Here is a 25,719-nt window from a genome sequence, read left to right as displayed (position 1 = left end):
TGGACGTGCATCCACTTCATGCCTCTGAGTAGCTCAGGCCCGGTCCTGCAGCTCTGTGATTCCAGTCTGTCTGGCCTTTCACCAAAAGGCTTGCAGCTCTTTTGCTCAGTGGCAGCCGCACTCCTCCACCACCATGCTCTCATGATGCCTCATGACCATCTTCCCGTTCTCGTAGTACAACATGGAAAGCGGTGCCAGGCGTGTCGGCACACAGGACAGACACGGCACCTTGTCTGGGTGGTGAAGTTTCAGCAGGCTCTGGAGAGAGAAATAGAAAAAAATGCTTGATTAGAACACATCTCTTCTGGGTATTAGTAGCTATATCCTATTGCAGCAAATAGTTTGTCTTGGTTACAAAATTCAGTCTTACCTGCATGTATGCATGGTTCGTCGGGGTGAAGGTCTCATCTACTGGTGTAGGACAGCTCCCTTCACAGCGATAGGCGTTGTATCGTTTGGGATAGATGATCCACTCACTCCAGCCAATCTTCTCAAAATCTACCCACATGTCCACCTTCCTGCAGAGAGGACCCTTGTTCTCCTCTTCTGTGGGCGTGCTGGCAGGAGCAGCCCCAGCCACCCTCTGTCTCTGCTGCTGGGTGTGGTAGTGCCTCTTGGCCCGGCGGCTCCTCGTCCTGGAGCCAGAGCCAGCCGTCGCTCGCTCCCTGTCCAGGCTGACGTACTTGGAGTGCTCTGCTGTGCGGATGAGTGTTGGCATTCGCTGGCCGTTCGGGCTCTGCCTCGAGAAGACCACCATCATGACCCGGTCAGCTGTAGGGTGTTGGACTCCCTCCTGCTCCTGCTCTTCCTCCTCCTTCCCCTCAGCCTCGTCCTCCTCCATCCTCTGTGCGGAGTCCTCCCACAGCAGCCAGCGATGGAGCATCTCTGTCATGTTGAACACCTTCCAGGAGGAGGGGGAGACCATGGAGCTGGGATGAGCTCTCAGGCGGCCCAGGAACAGCCTGTTCTCTGCGCAGTGCATGCCTGAGCACCGGTCTGTGTGGGAGAGGTAGATGTCCACTGAGGCTCTGGAAGACTCTGTGAAGGCAGGCAGGCGGATGCGAAGTTCAGCCAGTTGAACGTTGTCGCTTGCAGACATGGAGGACATGTCAAAGGTGATGGACCACCTCTTGCCAGTCTGCTGGCAGCCTGAAAGGGATAAGAGTAAAGAAAACTGGTTAGCAGTCTGTATGACTTGAGGTAAGGTAACACACACACTTCTGCCAGAAGCACCAATTTCTCATGTGTGAGCATGTGATGACTTTTGCTGCTCTTAAAAGCTTTACAGCCGTTATACCCAATAACAGTTGCACAAATGTCTAAATACATTAATCAAAGTTTGATTAGACAAATGATTAAATTAAGATGAGTGAAATTCATCAGCATGTGCACATTTTGTGGGTGTGTATCAAAGGAGAGCTAAGGCACATGTTATAAAGGGACATGCTGTGGCATTCAATACATTCACTTAAAGGTGTACAAAGTATGTTTTCTATAATGTTTACATGGTGCCATTTCAACTGTATAATCCCAAATGAATCATACAGCCCACGTGCTCTGCATGTAATAATAAGATACCAACATAATACCAAACTCCATTCACAAAACGTCATTTTTTGTCTGATGATGAACACTCACTCTTAGCGACAAGGCTGATGACAGAGTCGGAGTCGTGCAGAGACGGGTTGTCCTCCGTCCTGAAGCGTCTAACGCTGGCAGCCGGAGTCCTCGCCCGGTCCTCGGTAAGCATGGTCCGGTAGAGCTGCATCATGTAGAGGGTCAACCCGCTGGCCTGCTGCTTCTGCACGGTCCGTCTGTGGCCGCCACTCATCCCACGCAGCAGTGCGTCAGGTTGCTGCGCGGCGAGACCCAGAAGCAAATCCACCAGGACAAGAAGCGCAAAAAAGAAATCCACCGTTAGTCCCTTCATAATTCCCAGGTGTGTTGTCTCTTCCGCAGGTAGATTCCAAATGCTCCAGGTGAGATGCTGGGTGGCCGTTTTATAACAACACGCCTCTCTCCTGACGTGCTTTGAAGAGATCTGTCAAGATGGTTCAAGGACGTGTGTGATCCACGGGAGCCCAAAGACTTGAATGGGGCATGGTGGCTGTATCGAAACCAGTTGGCCTTTGTAGTGGCCGAGGTGTGAAAACCGTAGAGGTCCGCTACTCTGATTGTTGTTGTGTTGTATATCAGAGATCCCTTTGATAAGAAGCCGTGACAATAATATTAGTTAAGGAGATTACGAGCTGCACAGCTGATTAATGGGAAAGCAACACGGGAGTTAATCAGAAAACTCACTTTCTGTAGCGCAGGTGGTGACCTGCTAAGGAGCCTGTTTGGGACAGAAAGAGGAAACATAAAGAACTGGGGGCAAGTCAACATCAGTAATTTGTCCAGAAAAGAAAAGAAAAGAAAAAGACCAATTGACATTTTCAGTGCTGCATTTCAATTACTGGTTAATTTCTATTTAAGTTTCAAGCGCCATGGTAGGCCTGTTGCGCACGTCCATTCTGTTTAATATTATTAAGCCTAATTAAATGTTAAAAAATATAGTTGATCCAGTGATAGTTTTAAATAAGTTTGACCCACAGAATATACGACACACACAAGTATAATCAATTGAAATGGAGAACATAGGAACAATTTCAATGAATGAATAAATAAATAAAAAATCAATAATAGCAAGTATTAACAATAAACATTCTTGTGCCATTTAAAAAAAGTGAAAATGTCAGGATATGTAAAGAACTGGACTTCTCTTTATTTATTTTTTTCTGTAAACTTAAAAAGAAAGAATTTGTTCTTATGGAAGCAAATACAACAATTACATTACGAACCATAATTCTTTACTGAACTGCAAATCAATTTTTAGGTGAGTTGTGAGAATCAGTTTCAAAATTGGACAGCTTCAATAAGATGAATTCATGTAACACCACCCGAGTCTAAAATCTGACATGCTAATTGCCAGCAGCAGCAATAAAGGGGCATTATCGACGTTAATGATCCCATTCATAAGTCAAACTGCACACTTGGCCTCAAAAGAAAGAAGAAAGAGCTGGTGGTCAACTATAAAGCTTTGATTCTCTTTGATAAGTATGATGTGTGAAAAGAATCAAAAAACCTCAAAGAAAGGTGCCATTAGTTTGAAATTATTCTTTAAATAATTCCTTTATGGTCACAACATCAAACGGGCTTTTGTTTGAATCTGTGCTCCACATTTTGGAGTTTTGGGTGACTGGAACCAAAGTACAAACGACTCAACCTTTTGGCTTATAGGCACTGATTTAAAACAAGGCAAGAATTCGCAATTCACTCGTGTGTGCGTAAAAGCGCAAAACCTATCCAAAATGCGCACGGCCTCATCGCCTCAAAGTAAGGACTGAAAGGAGAGGAAAGGAGACGAGATGAGAGGGGAGGAGAGGGAAAGAGAGGCACACATTTTGCGAGCTGCTCTCCAAGCTGTCACTGGGCAAAACGCGGCACGTGCACAGCTTGCTCTCAGTCAAATCAGACACACGTGTACTCTGCGCTCACGCCCGCTAAACCATCGGCTGTCAAGAACATTGATAACTAAAGCTGAGAAATAAGAAGAGTGTGAGGAGACGTGACATCTATGCTGTTTTATTAAACACGCTTTTAAATGCGCGTGGTGAGGAAAGCTGGGAAGACACCTGAACGAATAACCAATCAAATATTTATACATATGTCTAAATATATACATATACATGATGCATAATACTGTATGTGTTAAATGTTACATACAACAGACTTTATTGTACTTCATGTCCGGTAACGGAAGCTGAGCCGTCTGTGATGGCACGCGCACCTGGAGCAGTGGAAGCTGATTTAAACGTTTCCGCTCAGGTGACGCAGTTTGTCCCGATGAGCCGCGCGGGCCGGTATGGATTTACGCCAGTTTGTTTGTTTGATTTTACTGGCAAGTCTGACAGTTTCCCGAGGTAAAGTGTCTTCTGTATGTTTTTTTAAGGAACGCGTGTGACTTAGTGAGTGTGTGTACACGACGAAAACAAACACGCGTTTTCACATTTTATTTACGTCTAAACATAAACGAGGCAGGATGGCGTCCATTCCTGGAGTGTGTGAGCGCAGAGGCACGAGATTTGGAGGAATTTTAATGCAAACTGGGCAATTTAGCACCTGCAAACTCAATTTCTCCTGTCGGGCCTGTTTTGCATGAAACCATATTTGGGTAAAATTTGTGGGGAAAAAAACAAAAAAACAAAAAACAGCCAGGCTGGAAAGAAAAGAGCCATGCCATTTTGCTAATAAGCAAACTTTTTATGATAATCATTTGACCATGTGCATGTTATGGCAGAGCCTTTAAGGCCCAGTGTGACCTTTTGTGATGCGTTTAACCCAAAGCCTCCATAGTTTTTCCTTTTTTTGTTTCTGCAATCGCAGTTTGGTTCGCTACAAAGGCCTTTGTCGGCTTTGCGTGGCTTTTCTAATCAAATCTCATTAAACACTTCATTTCTGGCTGCCAGAGAACTTAATTTATCTACATTTTCCTCTCTGTGGTCGTAAAATGGTGCTTGGCTCTAAGTTACTGCGTGGCTGCTCGGCATGTAAACAAATCACAGGCAAACGGCTGAGGGAAAACAGAGTATGTAAAATGTTTGCAACCTTTTCTGTTTTGGTGCATTTCCCATCATCTCTGCACCAGATCCTCAGTGTTTTTGAAAGGTGCCACATGGCTTGAACTTGCCAGCTGGTACAATTTCAATGACAATTCAGCATATTTAGGGAAATCAACTCCTTTGATTAAAAAGGGGTTGTCTAGGGGTGTTTGGATATATTTTTTTAATCCTTTATCTTTGCGCTTTATCCTCCTGTCTGTCTCTCTTTGTGTGTTTTTAGGTCAAATTCTGGGATGCCACCAAGGCCAGTGGCAGTGTGATGATGGAAACTGTATCCCTGATGTCTGGAGATGTGATGGCGGTGGAGACTGTCTGGATGGATCTGATGAAATGGATTGTGCAGGTACACTTCCTGTCCCTGTGCAAAAGAAATGCTCTTGATATTAATTAATTGTCCATACAACCATGACTCCAAAACAGTAGGGACTCTTTCACAAAAGTCTTGTTCACAAGCGAGGATGGAGCGAGGTCCACCACTTTGTAGACACATGATTGTACAAAGGATATTACTGCATGGGCTTGGAAACACTTCGTAAAACCATTGTCAGTAAACATAGTTCATATGTTGTGCAGAACTTTTCTGCTGAAAGAGGAAAATTCATTGCTCTTAAATGAATCCTTTTTTTCTGTTATGTGCGGGTGTCTTGTTTTACCATCAGGCTCTCCTGAATGTCCGCCGGGTCAGTTTCCATGTGTGGACACTGTCGGCTGTGTTGATACGTCGGCCCGCTGTGACGGACAAATCCAGTGTCCCACTGGATCAGATGAAGAGAACTGTACAGCTACAGAGGGCTGTTTGGCGTCTGACTGGACCTGCCGAAACCACATCTGTATCCCCAAAGAGCTGCGCTGCAACGGACGAGACGACTGCCTGGACAACTCTGACGAAGAGGACTGTGGTGAGAAAGATGAATGTTGTGCCACAGGGAAGTGAATGTCAGGTGGTGGGCCTGCAGCTTCTATGTCAACACATCACGTAAATGAATAATCACGTTGATGTTGACTCCAAGGTTAATGTGATGTCAAAACGGAAATTTCAGGTGATATTCCTTGAGAGGGTTGAAGTTTTATGATTGTGATGACTCCACCATGATTTGATTAACAATCAGCCCATCATGTACATTGAGACAGAGTGAACACAGCATTGGAGTCAGTGTCAAAAGATATCAAACACAAGCAGGTGGGTAGTTATGTGTACCAGTTAAATGGTTAAGTTCTGATGGTCGTCTCCTCTGTCAGATCTGTGTGGGGAGGATGGTATACGGTGTCCTGACGGGACGTGTCTGTCTGCTGAAGAAAGGTGTGACAGCCAGGTTCACTGTTCAGATGGTAGCGACGAGCCCATAACCTGCGGTGGGTTTGAGTCACATTACAATGATAGCAGTCGCTGCAACAAACTACCAGACGCTTGACTGCAACCCGATCTCCAAATAATGTGATGCAGTGAGTGTATCTCTGTGACGCTGAGCCATACTGCACCTCCTGCAGGTCGCATCTGCTCTATGAACAACGGTGGCTGTAGCCATGTGTGCGTGGATGAAGCCTGGGGAGCTCTGTGTGCATGTCCTGTTGGATATAAGCTCTCCCCCAATGGAGCAGTCTGTGAAGGTATGTGGCGCAGTGGCAGAGTAATCACCCTTTGCAGGACTTCTTTTCCCACCTCTTCTATAAGCAAACTGACATGATTAAAGAATATCTTGAGTTTTCAGAAGAAATCCCACTTTGCAGCACTGTAATCTTAAGCAGCTCATGCTTCTGAAGCTCAAACCCACTCCTTCTCCTCAGATTTGGATGAGTGTGCCCCACCCTTTGCTCCCTGCATGCATCACTGCACAAACACCGTCGGATCTTACTATTGCCACTGCAGAGACGGGTTCAAACTGGATGGCAGGTCCACATGTCAAGCTACAGGTAATGAGGTGGGGTTGTTCATCCAAATCCAAGTAATCCACATGCGCGTCATGGCCACTCCATCTTAGCTGTTTGGTCTCATCTTGAGCCCAAGTACTAGAAAACAGGAGATTTTGACCGACATCCAAGTACAAAGCTAATGCTGACAGGCGTAAGTGAGGGAGTCATCAGTTTAATTGTACCATGTGAACTTGCTTTGGATTTTGTTTCATCCCCTGAAAAGATCAAACCCAGCAACAAACCTTGTAAACTAAAAGATCACTGACATGTTAATGGAATTCTTTGATGTGGCTGAGCGAATGACAAAAGCACGGATGAAAAGTTCAGAAAGATCAAAGTTGAAATGCAAACAGTCGAGCAGGTTACATAAAAAAGAAATTGTCACCTGAAATGTTGGTGTGAAAATGACTAACTGCAGCCTTCTCTCTGAATCTGTAAACGTGTCCAGGTGATGCTGTCAGATTGCTAACGGTGCAGAGGAAATCTGTCGGGCTGTTGAATGTGAAGTCTCAGCAGTTTGAAGCTATCCAGACTGCAGTTTTTGACCCAGTGGCTTTGACTTTTGACGTTGCCCGAGGTTGGTACTACTGGGCTGACGACCAGGGCAGCATTTACAAGAGTGATGGACAGCACAGCTCCACAGTCTATAATGGTTAGTTGACCCAAGGTGTTAAACCTATTATGCTTGTTGTCTATTATAATTGTGTCATGGTGTAAGTATTATATTTATGTTGTATGAAGTGACTGAAGCAGGAGAGTGTGAGCGATGGTTAACTAGATGGACTGAAACTCCTGGTCTTTTTGCCTTGTGGCCCTTTAAAACAAAGCAGTGTCTACTTGTGTTTGTCTGACGATTGTAACCAGTTCAACTGCTTTTTTCCTTGTTTTGAGTAACTATGAGATGTTTACATTTAGCCAGTTTTTCTTGAGATAAAAGCAATGATCTGAAAAAAATCCCCAATTTTCTTAACAGGGGAGCCTGGAATCACGGGTCTAGCCTGTGATTGGCTGAATGGAAACCTGTTCTGGACCAATCAGAAGACAGAGTCAATCTACATGCAGGCAGCCGATGGAAAAAGTTACACTACTCTGCTGAGCAAGAACATGAGACCATCAGATCTGGTGCTTCTACCTGTGGAGAGGTATTTGTACGCTATGCTATAAAGGATTTAAGATCATTTTATTTGTTATTAAATATTTCTGATCTGTGAATGTTTTTTTTCTTTTGCTCTTTTGTATGGAAAAGAAAATTGAGCAAAATGTTGCAGTCGTATTGAAATGTACTGTTAAATTCAGTGCACATGTGAAAATCAAGTCATCATGAATGCGCTCAATGAGATGATGATCCACTTTGAATCCTCTGCTCTCCAGCTTGATGTTCTGGATCAGCGCTGGCCACGGGGACAGAGTGACGATAGAGAGGTCGTGGATGGACGGGTCAGAGAGAGGCTCTCTGGCGGTGCTCACTGCTCAGTCGGCCCACAGCCTCACTGCTGATGTGGCTGCCAGGAGGCTGTATTGGATCAGTGACTTCAAGAAGGTGAGTTCATCAAAGAAATAGAGGCAGTTCAATATGAAAGAGTACATCAAACATATTGGCGTATATCCAATATATATAGTATATATTGGATATATAAGGTAAATGCAATATAATGCCATATTTCAAAACCCCTGTTTGTGGTCCTGCTTCATTTAATTATAAGGTAATGAATGAACAGAATATAGGGAATGTAATTAACTTAATCAGCTAATAGGTAGGAAAAACCTTGCCTTAGCAGTTTCCTCAGCAGCAGTTGTTACAGCTGTCAGGATCATTGATGAACTCATTTGATTCAGTCTATAGAGACAGTGAAGGTGGATGGGACCGGCCGTTACTCCATCCTAGGACTGTTCGGCAGGAGACCAGCTCTCGGCCTGGCCGTGTTTGAAAGTTCCTTCTTCTGGGTGGATGACAAAGGACTGTGGCAGGTTCCACAGAACCAACCAGACCAGAGGAAATTCATCTGGAAAGCCACACTGCCAATGTTAGCCATTTATCACGAGCTACAGCAGCCCAAAGGTACTTATTGGCGCATTAGATATAATGGTGATGTAATATAAGTGTTAATAAAAGTATTTCTTTCTGTACTGTTTATATGCAAGATACCCAGCTGTAATGTCTTGTCATCAATCAGGTTCCTCTGCATGTGCAAAGACTCAGTGTCACCTCTGCCAGCTAACCAAAGGCAACCCTGTCGGATTCACCTGCGCATGTCCAAACTCCAAAGTGCTCTTGCTTGATGGGACATGTGATTGTAGGTTTATCACAACTTTTCCTTCTCTTACAAATGGGCTTTTCCCTGTTTGTGGTTGATGACAATGAACATGAAATGTATCTGATCCTGTTGAAATATTTTTTCTTTCCCAAACAAGGTCCCAAACTATTAAATGAACTAAAAAGTACATTTCTCTGGTGCATTTATAGCTGAAAAAAAACAAAAACAAACGTAAGGATATTGTCAATTAATCATTTTTGTCTCACAGATCCAAAGTTTCTATATGCCACCATTTCCAACATTAACATGTTGGAGTTCAGAGGCAGGGGGGCCACTAAAACCCAGCTGTTTGCCACTGACGACGGCATCCTGTCCTTTGACCTGGACTGGTACAGAGACTGGCTGTACTGGGCTAACCAAACTGGCCATATCCAACGCACCAGTCTAACCCAGGTCAAGACCGAGGTGGTCCCAACACCTTTGCCAGGTTAATGCTTCGGTTTGTACAGATGATGGGTTGCTATCACAGTGAAAACTGAGAATGCAATTTTATCTAGTCTGTATTTATTTAAACTTATTGAACTTATTTATTTAAATTTATCTAAACAGTATATTTCCTTGTTCCAGCTTCTGAAATTTGAGGGTTTCTGATTTTATATCATCATTTTTATATCTATAAATTGAATATTTTGGTTGTGGTTGACAAAACTGTGGGTTCTTGTGAAGAGCGTTCTCTATTTTCTTAAATGATCAATAAATTAAAAAACAAAATACTAGATTAATTGTTTAGGGAAAATAATTGTTTTCAGCTCTACTTGGTCAGTCGAGTATAAGCCTTTTTTTTTTTTTTTTCCTTTTGTTATAGTATGTCTGATAAAAGTAGACCAGAGGAGAGGCAACCTTTACTGGGTGTCATGTGACCAAAACAGCATCGGCACCACCACAGCCAACGGTCGATACCCACAGCAGCTGTACCGTACAGCAAAGGAGATTCGAGACCTGTATCTGGACTGGCTGAGGGGCAGCATCGTGTGGCTGGAGGAAGAGCGAATCCTCGTCATGAGCATGATGGGAAGCAGCCCCAAAGAGCTGCTGCACTTGGCAGGAGGAGTCAGGGGGAACATCGCCTTCGACCTCAGGGCTAACAGCCTGCTCTGGAACTCCAGAAGGGCAGGTCTGTCACTCAAATGCCCCACCAGTCCCACTGTTCATTTCAAGGCCGGTTTTTGTATAGCAGTCGTGCAAGAACCTTCTTGAAGCACATGTAGGCTATAATTATGTCCTCCTTTCAAGTTTAAATCCACAAAAATAATTAAATATGCAATGATCCAGCGACAATGGGAGCTGACAGTGTGTTCAGACTCTTTTAGTTCAGTTTAGAGATTGTAATAAATGATGTTTTGAGTCACTCCTGGACCTCCAACAATCAACAACTTTGGTTCTTGTGATGTTAGATGGTCTTTTTTAAAGTGAATCTTAATTTTGCAGCTTGTATTTCCACAGTACTGATCTGTTAAATGGTTCTCTGCCTGTTTTCAGGTTTGACAGCAATGAGTTTGCTGCAGGAGAGAAGCCACCGTGCCGGAGGAAGGTGGAACATTTCAGGCTCCATCATAGCTGCTTTTGAGCCCTTCCTTTTGTCCCTTTCTGATGATGTCATAACTATGTGGGACCGGCGTGATGGGAGCGCCATCCAAGACATGTCCGTGAGAGGTCAAGTGTTGAGTGTAGTCGTTGCACTCAAGGACGTCCGTGCAGGTCAGGCTGCCTTGATCTGAAAGAAAGATTTTTACTCTCACATATATGCTTATTAATTTTTTCCTTTATTCTAACTTTCCATAGTGCCCAATACTCCAGTCTGTAATGAACCCTCCGTGCTGTGCCGACACACATCAATCTGCCTCTCACAAGCCCAGCTGTGTGACGGGGTAAAGGACTGCCCTGATGGAGATGATGAGGATCTTTGTGTAACCACATGTCCATCTAAAGGTAAAGCATCAGTCTTACTATTTGTTTCAATGGGCAAAACAGCCCTAAAATCATGTGAGTAGTGAATATATGCACCACTGACTGACTTTATTTTTCCAGCTTTGACAGTTTCTTGTAATCTTTTCCTTTTTGCTCTAATTTCCAATTTTAGATGATTTCAAGTGCAAGGACGGGAGGAGTTGTCTCTCCAGGAATTTCGTGTGTGACGGTCGCTCTCACTGTCGTGATGGCTCAGACGAGGTCGGCTGTCCCACCGTAGCTCCTCCTGCAGCTCGGCCAAATGTCCTGAAGTGTCGCATGGGCTCAAAGCCATGTAAAGACGGCAGCGAGTGTGTGTTATACAGCCACTTGTGTGATGGGGAGAAAGACTGTCGGGATGGATCAGATGAACAGGGATGTGGTGAGTTTAAGACATAATCTCAGGTACTGGGAAAGTTGCAGTCACAGCATAGATTACATATGCAATCTATTATATGACAAACACTAATTTAACTCATATTTGTTTTACCTTTACCATGTTGATCTTCAAGATGCCACAGAGCAGACCACGACTCCAACAAAACCAAATACTGATGCGTCAAACGAAAAGCCACCTACTACCAAACCTCCTGCTCAGACTGTGCCGGCCTGCAGCAGCCCCTCTGTGCTCTGTCCCCATTCTTCTGCCCACCTCTGCATTTCCCCAAGCCAGTTTTGCAATGGATATGACGACTGTCCGGATGGCTTTGATGAAGAGAACTGTGTGAAAAAATGTCCCTCAAGAAGTAAGCAATACATTTGGAGTTTACCTTGTCCTTAACCCCAAATGTTGTTTATTTCCCTCTAATCTCTAACGTGAAATGATTTGCTCTCAAAAGATTTTTTTCCAAAGTGTCCTGAAACTAGGAAAGCTTAATTTTTCTGTAATTTCTATCTAGACGACTTCCGCTGCAAAGACCGCAGGAGCTGCGTCTCCAAGAGTCTGGTTTGCGACGGTCGCTCTCATTGCCACGATAGCTCAGATGAGGTCAACTGTCCGAGTGTAGCTCCTCGCACCGCTCCAGTAAACGTCCTGAGGTGTCGCATGGGCTCCAGACTGTGTGGAGATGGGACAGAATGTGTTCTCTTCAGCCATGTGTGTGATGGAGAGAAAGACTGTCGGGATGGATCAGATGAAGAAGGATGTGGTGAGTGTTCATTTAATGGTCGCTTTAACAAAGGTCATAAATGTAAAAGAAGCACACTTGTCCAGCTAACTCCTGGTGTGATATTTCCAGATGCTGCAAACACTGCCACTACCATTCTTGTAGAGAATCTCCAGTTAAATGAATCTCCTGCACCCATCAAGCTATTAACTGAGCCTCCCACCAAGCCACCCTGCACCAGTCCTTCAGTTCTGTGTCCAGGTTCTTCTTTATGCATCAACCCAACACAGTTTTGTGACGGAAAGAAAGACTGTCCCGATGGCTCTGATGAGAACTGTGTGAAAAGATGCCCTTACAAGAGTGAGTTGTGATGTTACTACATTTGGTTCTTTGAGATAAAGTGTCACTGTGGACAGGTAGTGGTGTGAACCAACACAACAATGTCAATTATTCTTTAAAGTAGAAAGAGCAACTGTGATGCAATTCTAGTCATGTCTTTGAATATTGTTCACTTAATATTGTTTTGCCCTCTGTAGCTGACTTCCGCTGCAAAGACCGCAGGAGCTGCGTCTCCAAGAGTCTGGTTTGCGACGGTCGCTCTCATTGCCACGATAGCTCAGATGAGGTCAACTGTCCGAGTGTAGCTCCTCGCGCAGCTCCAGTAAACGTCCTGAAGTGTCGCATGGGCTCCAGGCTGTGTGGAGATGGGACAGAATGTGTTCTCTTCAGCCATGTTTGTGATGGAGAGAGAGACTGCCGGGATGGGTCAGATGAAGAAGGATGTGGTGAGTTTCTGTTGAAATGTTGCCTTTGCAAAGCGGAATAAATGTGAAGATGCTTTGTAGACGGGAAAATATGCATTGGCAAATACAGCAGCTGTGTTTCTTGTCAGATTTTCTGCAATTATCAAGCTTTTCCTTAATCTTATAAATCCTGTAGTTGCATGCCTAAAATAGCCAGGCCAATAGGCTATATTCATTTGAATGAAATTTAGGTACATCTTTTACATATATGTATCATTTTCACAATCATTTTGAGAGGTTAGTAATGCAGAAAAGGCAGTGATACTTATGGCTTAAGATGGAAATGGCTAGAGATCTTGGACCTAAGCCTATATTTATGTTCATTCCAATAATGTAATCAGTGTAATGTATGCAATAAAATAAAACTATAAACTTCTATTTACTGTTTCCATCATTTTTTTAGGTGCTGTAGAGATTGGCCCAACCACTGCTGCACAAAACTTAAATGAATCCCCTTTACCAGTCACACCCTTCACTGAGCCTCCCACCAAGCCAGCCTGCACCAGTCCTTCAGTTCTGTGTCCAGGTTCTTCTTTATGTATCAACCCAACACAGTTTTGTGATGGAAAGAAAGACTGTCCCGATGGCTCTGATGAGAACTGTGTGAAAAGATGCCCTTCCAAGAGTGAGTAGTCAAATTACAAGCTGATTGAGACAGTTTTTTCTCTGTTATCTTGTTGCTTTGCTGTTATGTCTGATCAATTAAATGTCTTCCTCCTCAGCTGACTTCCGCTGCAAGGACCGCAGGAGCTGCGTCTCCAAGAGTCTGGTTTGCGACGGTCACTCTCATTGCCACGATAGCTCAGATGAGGTCAACTGTCCGAGTGTAGCTCCTCCCGCAGCTCCCACAACCGTCCTGAAGTGTCGCAAGGGCTCGAAGCCATGTAAAGACGGCACGGAGTGTGTTTTATACAGCCACGTATGTGACGGGGAGAATGACTGTGTGGATGGCTCGGATGAACAGGGATGCCCAGAAACCTGCAAAGAAGGTTGTTTCACTTCAAATGTTTAACTCACTCAACCATTCAGTTAAATGATAAAGGAACATTAAAGAAAGTAGACAGAAACTACTAAGATTAGCTGTCACGCTGTTTCATTCATATAGTCATAGCTTTTATTTGTACCCAACCCTAGGTGAGTTTCAGTGCTCTCACGGGAACATGTGCATCCCTAAGGCTCAAGTGTGTGATGGGAAGTCACAGTGTCGGGACCAGTCTGATGAACTGGACTGCAGTGAGCGAACCAAGAGCTGCGAACATCACTGCGCCGACGGCAAGCGCTGCATCCCCAAGAAATTGCTGTGCGATGGAGAGAAAGACTGTGTAGATGGCACGGATGAGGAGGGATGCAGTAAGTCTTCAGAGTCGGTTTTCTAGTTTTCATTCTTTACACCAGTAAAATTTTGAAAGCTGTGTAGATGGACAAACCTAGCAATGGACATCTAATAGAATAAACACAGTAAAAATCTTTCTTATTTGTTTTGGCTTACTCGAGCATTAACTAGCCAGTTAACACTTATTTTTCCCCTTTCCAGATCCTGTTATTGCTGCAACAACAGTGTCCCCCGTTCTCACTTCTCCATCAGGTTGCATCACTCCGTCAGTTCTTTGTCCAGGTTCATCACAGTGTATCTCTCAAAAGCAGCTGTGTGATGGACAGAGAGACTGCCCTGATGGATTCGATGAAAAGAACTGTGTGTTCCAGTGTAATAACCCAGGTCAGTCTGAATCCAGTGATGGCCATCAGGCAGAGATCGCAATACTTTATGAATCTGGCAAACTAATAATGAGTGCTCTAGTTTGAATGTTCTTCCACAGTGCAGATGCTGTACAGTGGATGGCTTTGAGATCCCACATAAAGGATTTAGTAGCTATTTTTGCAAGACCTCCACTGGTATATTCACTACCTCATGCTCCTCAAATTGATTCTTTGTCTTCCTACACATCAGATGATTTCTTGTGCAGCGACCGGAGGGCGTGCGTTCCCAGGATGCAACTGTGTGACGGTCGTGCCCACTGTCCCGACAGCTCAGATGAGAAGCAGTGTCAATTAGCAGATCCCACAGCTCCCCGTAAGCAAATAAGATAATTGGTATAGATAACACTTCCACCAACTAACCACCTGGAGTCCCCATAACTTCACTTACACCATTTATTAATCAAAGAAAACAATCCCCCTGTTTCCTTGCCCTGATCTCAAAATCTGAACTGGGTGTCTTCGTAACCCGCTGAATGCATCATTTTCTCTCTGCCAAGCCTCCATTAACGGGCTCAGTGCCAGATCAGCTCCACTGAGGTGCCGCAAAGGTTTCAAGCCATGTAAGGATGGCCTGGAGTGTGTTATGTACAGCCATGTGTGTGACGGAGAGCGGGACTGCCAGGATGGATCGGATGAAGAGGGATGTGCTGCTCAGTGCAAAGCAGGTTTGTTTTGTGCATTCAGCTGGTAATAAGCAGCTTAAAGCAGTGCCGCAATCAGCTGTTTCAGTCACATGGACAATGTTACATAGTCATTTCTAATGTGAAGGGCGAGTGTGTGTGAATCTGTTTTCAGTATTGTTGAAGCAATGCTATGAACGCCATATTTCATTCTCACTTCTTCTGTGTTTTCCAATCACATTTATCAGTACAGATGTCTAAATTGAATTTCTTTTTAATGCAGAACTATGTTTGATCGTGGCCAGAAAAAACATCAGAAATAAATGGAAAATAACTGGTGAACTGGATAGTTTGTGTTCAATCCGTCAGTGATAAGTTTTGAAAATAGATGCTCGACATGCAATTGATAATCCTTGACGAGTCTCTTTTCTCTTCCCCAGCTGAGTTCCAGTGTGCTCACGGGAATAGATGCATCCCACAGGAGCGTGTGTGTGACGGGCAGAACGATTGTCAAGACCGATCGGATGAAACGGACTGTTCGACTCTGATGGAGGGCTGCCATCAGCGCTGTGATAACAACACTCGCTGTATACCAAAGACCTTCCTGTGTGATGGCGAGAGAGACTGCGCTGATGGGTCAGATGAGGAAAAATGTGGTGTGTGATGCCCATATGTACAGAAACTGAGATCAAACCAGCAAATCTTGCGTTCAATGTTTGCAAAATACACATGAATGTGAAACATTTCTACAAACTGTTTTCATATGTTCAGGTTTGGTGGCCTGTGCAATGAACCAGTATCGCTGTGCTAGCGGTCAGTGTGTGTCTGAGGCTCTGAGATGCGACGGATATGCTGACTGCAGCGACCACTCTGATGAGGTGGATTGCACAAGACCTCCGCACTGCCCGGCACAGCTCCAATGCCCACATAGCCACGAGTGCCTGCAGAGAGAGTGGCTCTGCGATGGCGAGGACGACTGCAAAGATGGGTCAGATGAGAAGGTAAAAAAGAGTGAGGTGAAATAAATCTGTATTAATGAACAGAGGCAACAATTGAGGGAGACTTTCCTTGTTTCTCAAACATTTACTGCTTTGTAATAATGTATACTGGAGCTTTGCATGTGAGGTTGGGAGGCAGTGGTTGAAGCTTGGTCTCATCATTTGTATCCAGAACTGCATATCACCACCAGCAAAGTGCAGGGACTACCAGTGGCAGTGTGGAGACAGCGATCAGTGTATCCCTCTGTCCTGGAGGTGTGACGGGAAGAAGGACTGTCACAACGGCCTGGATGAGGACAAATGTGAGCATGTTTGTTCTCAAATATTTTTGAAGAAATTAGCTTTTGTTGTCATACATCATTGGGTGCAATCACACCTATTTGGAGAGGATTAAGTTAAGAGTTGATATACACCATAAAAAGTGACCCATTTATAATATTGTTTATAAGTGGATCACTTATAGATAAGTGATGAAACCTACATATGAGGGGGAAATGCTGTCCAATACAGTGAAGTGTATTTTAATTACCATGGAGTCACAGTGAGTCTGCCTCTGTTTACACAGGCAGCCAGAGAAAATGCCCCTCTCACCTTTATCAGTGTGGCAGTGGTGAGTGTATGGACCCCCGCCTGGTGTGTAATGGCTTCACCAACTGTGCAGACAGCTCGGATGAGGGTGCGGGATGTGCTCTACGTAACTGCTCCAGCCCATCAGCTCCTCAGTGCGACCATCACTGTATCAGCACCCCAAATGGGCCGGTCAGTACAGAACAGATGTGTATGTGGTTTTCCACTGTTTCATCAGTCTGTCACAACCAGACTACTGTACATCAACAATTTAGCTCTGTTTGCATTTGAATGTCTGCACAAAGCTCATTCCTGCTTGGCTTCCTGCAGAGGTGCTACTGCTCTGCTGGTTTCAGACTACACTCCAATGCTGCGTCCTGTGTGGACACTGATGAGTGCAATGCAGTGCCACAGGACGTATGCAAACACACCTGCCTGAACACCCGTGGGTCCTACACCTGTCATTGCCATCCTGGCTTCTACTTAGAGCCTGACAACAAAAGCTGCAAGACCAAAGGTACTGTAGGTGTAGACACCAAAGGCCATGTGAGTCCAATGATTTTTGTTCTTGAATTTTCATGCTGTCATTTTGGTTGATGTTACTCCATCTGTAGAAAACCCAGAAAAACTCACTGGTCATGTTTGCATCTGTAGATGAGCCTTTGCTTCTGGCGTCAGTGCAGTCCGAGCTGTTACTACTGGGGGTACATAGTAGCACCTTGCGTCTTCTGTCCTCTGCAAGTCGGCCAGTCTTCTCCCTGGATTATCACTGGCCTCAACGGAGAGTTTACTGGCTGAGCCCCGACTATCAGAGCATCCGCTGGGCTGACATGAATAACTCAAACAACAAAGGGACACTCATCAAAGGTACGGCTGCTCTCAGGAGCCCTACAGTTGTCTGTTTGAATGGTTCACTACATCAACAAGATTTGAAGAAAAGGATGAGATAATAGAAATTGAATGAATGTGTTTATTAATCCGTGAGTTTAGACTGTAACCCTAATTTTCAGTGCTGGAATGAAATCTCATTTAAGGAGTGAAGTCGGATTTCATTGCGGTGGACTGGGTTGGTAAGAACCTGTACTGGGTGGACGGACTGGTGGGCCAGATTCTGGCTGTGAAACTCAGTGATACCACAGTGAGATCTCAGGACTACACTGTGGTGCTGGGTGAAGATCTGGAACAGCCAAGCTCATTAGTCCTGCTGCCACACAGAGGGTAAGGTGCTCAACCTGAAAAATCATGTTTACCCTCAATTTCAACCCCAAATCTTTCATCATCACATGTATTTCATAATCAACATTTTCAGGTTGATGCTTTGGTCTGAGATTGGCAGCAGCCCTCAGATCGAGCGGTCTGGGATGGACGGCTCAAAGAGGAAGGTGGTGGTGAGCCGAAACTTGAGCTGGCCGGTCAGTCTGGCCTATGACCTCCTGGATAACAGGGTCTACTGGGCCGACGAGAAACTGCGCTGCATTGGCTCCGCCTCTCTGGAAGGAGACGACGTCAAGGTAAAGACAAGTCAATCCACAAAGTTTTAGCATCATTTGAGGACATGTTCTGATTTTGACATGACATATACTGTTAGCTGGTGAACTGTGATGGTGATACCCTTCCCTCACTAGATCCTCCAGTTAGCCGAAACACCGAGCCCTTTCTCTGTGGCCGTCTTCAATGACAGAGTCTTCTGGTCTGACACCAAAAGACGAACCATCCGTTCAGCTGACAAGACCACAGGCAAAGATCAGAAGGTCCTTCTGAAGAGACCGGGGCAGCCATTTGGACTGAAAGTGAGTCTTCAACTTCCATTGGTGTGGTTGTAACTCCTAAAGAACTTAATTATTTGAATATATTTACATTTTATGAATATATCACTGTTGACTGCAACCATGAATGTCTTAGAGGCCAGCTGAATGGGTAGTTCGGGCATGAAGACTACAGTATTATGTCACAGTTATGTCCCTGTGTTCGCTCTCTCCCCAGCTGATGCATGTCCTTTCCCAACCCGCCATATCCAGCCCCTGTGACCAGCTACAGTGCTCCCACCTCTGCCTCCTGGCCCCAGCAGTGAGGGGCAGGTCTGGAGCACCGGGGTCACCAGGAGCTTCAGCGGTGAAGGGGCCTACAGCAGTTTGCCGATGCCCAAAGGGGATGCTGCTTTCCAAGGACATGATTACCTGCTCTCTGCCCATGGAGTCATCTTTCATCCTGCTTTTGTCTCGTTCAACAGTCTACCAGGTGAATGGTCTCTTTGTGGTGTCCAGACCAGCTCTGCTAAGCAAACTTGAGAAACCTCTCTGGTTGGAGGCCTTTTTAATGGATCCTTTCTTCTTTCCCTTTTTCTGCTTACTCTTGCTCCTTCCCTCTTGTTATCTCATCCTCCCACTGCTTGCAGATTTATTTGCACTCCATGCATCGTGATGGTGTTGCTCTGAAAAAAATGCCTAACAGCCGTGTATTAGCCCTTCCCGGAATAACGGAGGCCTCAGGACTGGACGTTTCCATCCAGGAGCTTTCTCTGTATGTGGCTGATACAGGACAAGGATCTGTGGATGTGCTGAAACTGAGCAGCTCCAGGTCGAGACAGGGACTGACACCCTCTGGACAAATCCTGAAGCTGAGGGTAGGGATTAACAGCTTTTCCAGGGAAATGGCAACTTCTCAAATTGTTGCGAAAATGTCATTTTAAGCCATTTCTATGTTTTCTGGTTTTTATTTTCGATGGACCCCCAGCTGTAAAATAAGATGGCTGCATTAACAGTTGCTGCAGATGACTGAGTCTTCAATTATGTAACTTTAATTTAACTTCCCACAAGGATGACTTAGTCAGGGCTCTGGCAGTTGACTGGGTGACCTCCAACCTCTACTGGAGCAGCACCCAGAGGCCCGATCTCCACGTGACCTCGCGCCACGATGGCTACACCACCTCACTGCTACAGGGATCACTGAAGGTGATGGAGGCTCAGCTTCACTGTTTCCAGTTGTTCTTTTCTGCTCATTTTATCATCTCCTTTACCTCTGACAGCTTCTTTTGACTTCACTGCGGTTTCTGTGGATATTCTGATTTTGTCCTGACAAATGGCCTCCTGCACTAAAAGTCATAGTTTTGAAAGTTTATGGAATTTTTTTTACAAAATGTAAATTAACAAAAGTGATAAATGAACATTGTTGAACTGTAGTTTTTCTAAGTTTATCTAAATCTAAGATTATCAGACTGTTCAGAAGATGTATTTCACTATTACCAACAACTACCAACAAATCTAGTCCTTCCGACTGGCTCTAACGAACTCACAAATTCTGCACAGTAATATTAGTTTTGAGGTAACCCTGTAAGATGTTCATGAAGCAAACAAAATGCTTAGTTATCCAAAGCAGAGTGCAAAATATCTGTCAAATTTAACTGTAATGGTTGGAGCTTTTCTATTGTAAATGCTAATTTATCGTAGACTGAAGACTCATGTAACATTGAAAGAAACAAATTTACTCGTAGCTGCCTCTTTAGTATTGCATTTATTGTATAATTATCAGCAGAAACATGGAGGACCTCTGATGTACATTAAGACAGTAGAGTCATTTATCCTCTTTTACCCCCGATATTTCTCTGATTTCCTTTCCTTGCTTGCTCCAAGACACATATTTTCCCCAGTAATTTGCTTTTCCAGATCAATTTAACCCATGTCTTGATGGACCTTTCAGGGCACCACATCCATTGCACTGCATCCCCCCTCAGGAAGACTTTGCTACACAGCAACAGTTGTGGCAGGTGGGAAGAGCCAGACAGAGGTGGACTGTGCCTGGATGGACGGCCGTAACAAAGCAGTTCTGTGGAGGAAGTCGAGCGCCCCCACCTCACTGGTCTTTTCCAATCAGGGAACTGTGATCTACTGGGTGGACGCAGGTGAGGAAATGAAATTCTCATGTGTTTGACGACTTAACCTCTGCCTGCTTGTGTGCACCTGTCTGATTACTCTCCTCTCCAGGTGAAGGTGTAATCAGCTCTATTGGAGTGGACGGAGCAGGATATAAACAGTACAAAACGGGGCCAGGTTTCCCCATTTCCTTCACACATACTGAGAACATCCTCCTCTGGATCACCCTGGACAAAGGTATGTATACCCTGCTCTGAAGACTCAAACACCCACCTTCTGTTCCACTTAACTCTGTCCTTTCATTTCTCATTCATCTGCTTTCACCTTCGTCTCATCCGTCTTTCTCCCCTTCAGGCAGCAGATGGCATCATTGAATAATGTAACAATGAATTATTCAGTCAACCTCTTTGTGCCAGCGTCGACTCTTGGACATCTTTAAGTGTCCATTTGTAATCACCAGCACTTTTCCACTCTCCATTAGGCCCTTCATTGCTCCTTTCAAATCTTAATATTCAGTCTGACTAATGAGTGAACATCAAGTGTTTCCTCACTTAACGCAGTAGCTTCTGATTTCTGCACTGTACAAACATCAGTAGTTGTTGAGGGTTTTTGTGTGTGTGTGTGTGTGTGTGTGTGTGTGTGTGTGTGTGTGTGTTTGTGTGTGTGTGTGTGTGTGTGTGTGTGTGTGTGTGTGTGTGTGTGTGTGTGTGTGTGTGTTTCTCCAAACTGCAGATGTAACCAAACTGTGGTTCAGTGACGGTCTCCAGCCTAACCAACTGTGGTTTGAGACAAAGACCAGCCTGGTGGAGGTCAGAGCCTACAGCAGCGACAGTCAGTCTGGTAGGTATCTATAGAGTTTTAACACATCAGGCTGAGTAAAAAAAAAAAAAACAGTTGTCTTGGTCAGTAGTATGGTGACAATCTGCAACAGGGAGGCAGGCAGAGTCGAGTGAACAAGTACAATGGAACAAAGTCAGGAAAAGAGCAGCTTTCAGGAGGGTGACAGGTGAAAGGAAACCTGCAGGGAAGCAAACTGTACTGAAAGCTGTCCTCTACATACTGTTTGCTCAGGCTGATAGTTAAGATGAGCAGATTTAAAGGCAGGGGATCTCAACAGAGGGGAGACCAATGAGAAGCGCTCTCTGATGGCCACTAGATGGCAGGTGAGGCATGACAGGATGTAGAAAAAATATTCCAGAACAGCCTGTGACTGCAAAGAGTCTGAGGAGGGAGATGGAGCAGGTATCACTATGACTGAAACATAATATGGAGCAAGATAAAACACTTGAAATCAGAGTGCAATGGAGGACAAAACAGAATGACAGTGTGACACTGACTGGCTTTAAAAAGCCAGATTGTTTGGAGTAGAGTCTCTTACTTTTACTAAATGACCGGTGCAGCTGTTGTGTGGGTGATTTACAACACAACCAAATAACTGATAGCGCATAATATGAAACAATAGCATGAATCACAACATGCACATAACACATGCATATTTATTCCAGCTATGTTTTAAGCAACCTATCAACTATGGTGCTGATTAACCAGTAACTGTTCAATGGCAATTTCGCAACCACTTGAACAATCGTGACATGAGACTGTGAAAGTGGCTGGTCAACACTGAAATCCTCTTCACACAATGTTACACAATGCGTTAATACCTGCCCAGGTTTGTAATGTTAACCAACAATCCGTGGAACAGAAGCACGTCCAACCAATGCGCTAGTCACAAATCAGGAATTACACCGTCAGCACGCTTTTATTTCCACCTCAACTCTCCCCTCTGTTCCTGAATGCAGGGAGCAGAACAAGCGTTATCGGACACTCAGGCCTCAATGAAAAGACTCACTTAGTCGAAGTTTGAGGTGAATAGTTGAATGGACGTCAGAGTGATGTGATACCTGCGCAGAGATGGGGCTTGGCAAGCTGTGGGAGAGCCCAGTCTTGTTACTGTGTGTCTTGCACTGGAAAAAGAGCGATGATGAATTGAGCTCAGACACACACTTGACACTTGGCTGACACTCCTCTTGCTTATGCTATACACAAAAATGAAGTCACTTATGAAGTTCTGCAAGCACAGTATCTGCTAAAACTAGAACTAAAGCACAACCATGAAGTTACAAATACTGGGATTCTCTGACTCCCAAAATATTAAATCCAAGACAAGTTGCTTCACAAACTTCAAGATCACATTCACTTTTATTTCTGTGAAATCCAACCAGGGCTGCAACTAACGTTTTTTTTCTCATTATCGGTTAATCTGCGTCTATAATTGTCAAAAAAATTTAAAAAGCTTATCAAAGTTTCCCAAAGTGATGTCTTCACATTTTTCACATCTCTGGACAGAATTTCAAACAATGTCTGTATTAATTTGCACACATCCAGAATGAAAAACAAACATCAGCGCACCTCTGTTTCACATTTCCTGGACTCAACCCAAACTGCTTTCCTCAGTCTGGCACTGGAAGTCTGCCTCCACTGCCAAAGCAGATTATGTCAGCACAGAGAGCCAGAAGGCCCTGATTTGTGTGTATAGCCATAAAAGACTATTGATTGACATGGGAGGAGGTCGAACCCATTTTATGGTGTGCACCACCGTTATTCCCACATTACTGCCTGATATGAGCAACTGCATGTTGACACAAGGGAACGCGTTTATCCATAATAGAACGTAATTGTGTGAAACTACAGTAACACGTTTGCTAAGCTCTAAAGTCCAGAAAGACTAAAAGAGGAAACCAATCAGAATCCTATAAAAATTGAATAAATGCAGCTGAATCTCCACCCGTCCATTTAAAATTATACTTAGATAATCTTGATGCTTTAGTTTATTTGCTCATGCTTTAAGTGTGAAAAGCTCTCCCTTTAATTTCCTCCCAGAGAAAGTCAAGGATTTGTGCTGCTTAATTTGCTAATCCCCTTTTACTCATTTCCTGCAGGAACTAATAGCTGCTCCGACAACAACGGCGGATGTGCCCATCTGTGCCTGTCCTATCCCGGAGGTCGGACTTGTAAATGCGGACGGGGCTTCTCCGCTGTCAACGCCACTTCCTGTGCCGCGCTCCCCAGCTGCCCCACTGGGCATGAATCCTGCTTTGACGGGAGCATGTGCATCAGCAGCAGCAAGTTCTGCGACGGACATCTGGACTGTGCAGACCAGTCCGATGAGCAGGACTGTGAGTTGGAGAAGAAACTGAAAAGGGATTTTAAGTGATCTCAGATTTATTGTGACTCATATGCAAGAATCTGAAATTTCCAAAGTAAACTTAAGTTACCTAATTCCCTAAAAGGAACTGTAGATGAGGTGGTATCATAATAATCCCGTGTGTATCAGTTATGATAATGCTGAACGAACCATCTTGGTTTCATTATGCTGAATTTACCATGTTCAAATTTAAGACTACATGTATTTAACATTCTTTTTTCCACATGTTTTGACCATCATCAGTCAGTATAAGCCCTATTTTTTAGTACACGAAGAGCAGTAAGTTTTATTTTTTTTATTTTTGTATATATGTTTTGAATATGTCTAATGATGCATGTCACTAGCGCTGCCTTTCTCCTTAGGTCCAAACACAAACTCAGCCTCTTTCAAGACCAAAGCCAGTGATGGCCGCCCTACCCAGTCTTCCTCCTCGTCTCAACTCAACGGCCAAAAGAACTCTCTTCTCCCAGTTAAAAAAGACTCTGCGTCCTGTGATGTCCAACACTGCCACGGTCACGGCAGCTGCATCACTGAGGGCAAAGTCACTCGCTGCCAGTGTATGACTGGTTACAAAGGCGAGTTCTGTCAAGAGGACGACGCTGGACGAAGCAATGTGGCGATGATCCTGGGTATCTTCTGCCTCATCGCTATATTGATGGCTGCTGCTTTTATTTTTGCTAAAAGGTAGTGACCATGACAAAGAGTGCTTTCTTTTGTACCCTGGCCAGAGGGAGTTAACACTTTGTGAGCTTGACAGGACAGACTAAACATTAAAGTCAGCTGCTGAAGTGTTTTACACCTACAGCACCTCAGAGCTATTCTGTGCTATGTCCCTGTGTGACCTGTGTCAGAAATTAAAATGTGGCTTTTTCAATCTGGTCTCAACAGGCAAGCCTGGGCGTCCATCAGAAGCAGATCCATAGAGAAGGAAACTCTGATGGCCAACATGGGCCTGCCGTGTGAACACTACGACTCAGACTCTGAGGTAGAAACTCATGCCACTCGAGTGCCTCATCAGTTTACTCCTGAAGTATTGATCCAGCAATATGACATGCAGTCATAAAGTTATGTTCTGTGAATAAGTTAAGGGAAAAAATGTACAATCTTTTCTTCTCTCCAGGAGCTGGAGTCCCCAGTAGATGTGAAGAACCCCCCACTTGCGTTACAGTCACTGCAGCTCAAGTAGAAGTTCTGTGTTCTGACATATGACATCCAGTTAACACCCAGTGGCTGAGGCTATGGATTGTTACATTATATTTGCAGACATCACAACTAATGTCTGAGGATGCATTTCAGTTTAAACATACTGAAGGAGACTGTTGGAGAAATAAAAGTGAGAATGGATGAACCAAACATCAGACTGCTTGTTTTTAATCTCTCTAACAAAGACAGTATCGATATACAGTTTACTGATTACAACCTGGTTTCAGAAGCAGGTAGCAGTTTGGTCACGTGATAGCTTATATTGGTATGGACATTTGATCATGATTATGACAAAATACAATCTACAATTCACTGCAAAGTGAGTCAACATGGAGAAAGTTCCACTTATGGAGATTTGATATCTTAAGGCTGTTTGACTGATGCCAACTACGTTTCTTTGCACTGACACACCTTTGAGTTGCACCTTTTAATTCTGACATTCGATTTACAGACAGAAAAAAAGCAGGAGCGCTTTACTGCTTTATACTTTACTGTCCAGTTTGTTTTAGGAAGTACGTATGTATACCAAAGTCTAGAATCTTGATCCTACATCTCAATACACATAAAGACATCTCTTGAGACAGTTGACCTTCAGCTGCAGACGTTAGTCCAAAGTCTGCATGGACACCAACTTTAATTTTGTGCATTATTGTTAATAAAGTGATAAGCATTTCCACATCCTGTGAAAACCTTTGACTCAAAAGCAGACAGATTTGTCACCAGGTTTAATCTCTTCATGTCTGCTCTGTCTGCCTT

The 25,719-nt window shown here is 44.3% G+C and overlaps 2 protein-coding genes across 2 annotated transcripts; one reads left to right on the top strand and one right to left on the bottom strand.

The window, feature by feature from the left end:
- Window positions 1–105: 105 nt before the first annotated feature.
- On the bottom strand, window positions 106–1,930 carry LOC143338401 (nodal homolog 2-A-like). Its single transcript, XM_076758761.1, has 3 exons — window positions 1,639–1,930; window positions 371–1,149; window positions 106–258 (listed from the first exon to the last, which is right to left on the bottom strand). Exons 1-3 carry the CDS (start codon window positions 1,928–1,930, stop codon window positions 106–108), a joined length of 1,224 nt encoding a protein of 407 aa, XP_076614876.1.
- A 21,674-nt stretch (window positions 1,931–23,604) lies between these two features.
- On the top strand, window positions 23,605–25,066 carry LOC143338314 (uncharacterized). The gene is made up of 4 exons (XM_076758615.1): window positions 23,605–23,731; window positions 24,123–24,444; window positions 24,649–24,745; window positions 24,881–25,066. The coding sequence occupies exons 1-4, from the start codon at window positions 23,662–23,664 to the stop codon at window positions 24,944–24,946; spliced, it is 555 nt and encodes a 184-aa protein (XP_076614730.1). The 5' UTR covers window positions 23,605–23,661; the 3' UTR covers window positions 24,947–25,066.
- The last annotated feature ends 653 nt before the right edge of the window (window positions 25,067–25,719 follow it).

The sequence above is a fragment of the Chaetodon auriga genome, chromosome 19 (assembly GCF_051107435.1).
Source record: "Chaetodon auriga isolate fChaAug3 chromosome 19, fChaAug3.hap1, whole genome shotgun sequence".
NCBI lineage: Eukaryota > Metazoa > Chordata > Actinopteri > Chaetodontiformes > Chaetodontidae > Chaetodon > Chaetodon auriga.
The sequence above is the reverse complement of the archived record's forward strand: the minus strand, read 5'-3'. Positions and strand labels throughout refer to the sequence as shown.

Bases quoted from the DNA above. Each gene is read 5' to 3' on its own strand.
- LOC143338401 (XM_076758761.1), bottom strand. From the start codon at position 1,930: ATGAAGGGACTAACGGTGGATTTCTTTTTTGCGCTTCTTGTCCTGGTG. The intron at 1,150-1,638 runs GTGAGTGTTCAT...TATCCCTTTCAG, and splicing joins CATCAGCCTTGTCGCTAAGA to GCTGCCAGCAGACTGGCAAG. The intron at 259-370 runs GTAAGACTGAAT...TTCTCTCTCCAG, and splicing joins CGAACCATGCATACATGCAG to AGCCTGCTGAAACTTCACCA.
- LOC143338314 (XM_076758615.1), top strand. From the start codon at position 23,662: ATGTGCATCAGCAGCAGCAAGTTCTGCGACGGACATCTGGACTGTGCA. The intron at 24,445-24,648 runs GTAGTGACCATG...TGGTCTCAACAG, and splicing joins GCTTTTATTTTTGCTAAAAG to GCAAGCCTGGGCGTCCATCA. The intron at 24,746-24,880 runs GTAGAAACTCAT...TCTTCTCTCCAG, and splicing joins ACTACGACTCAGACTCTGAG to GAGCTGGAGTCCCCAGTAGA.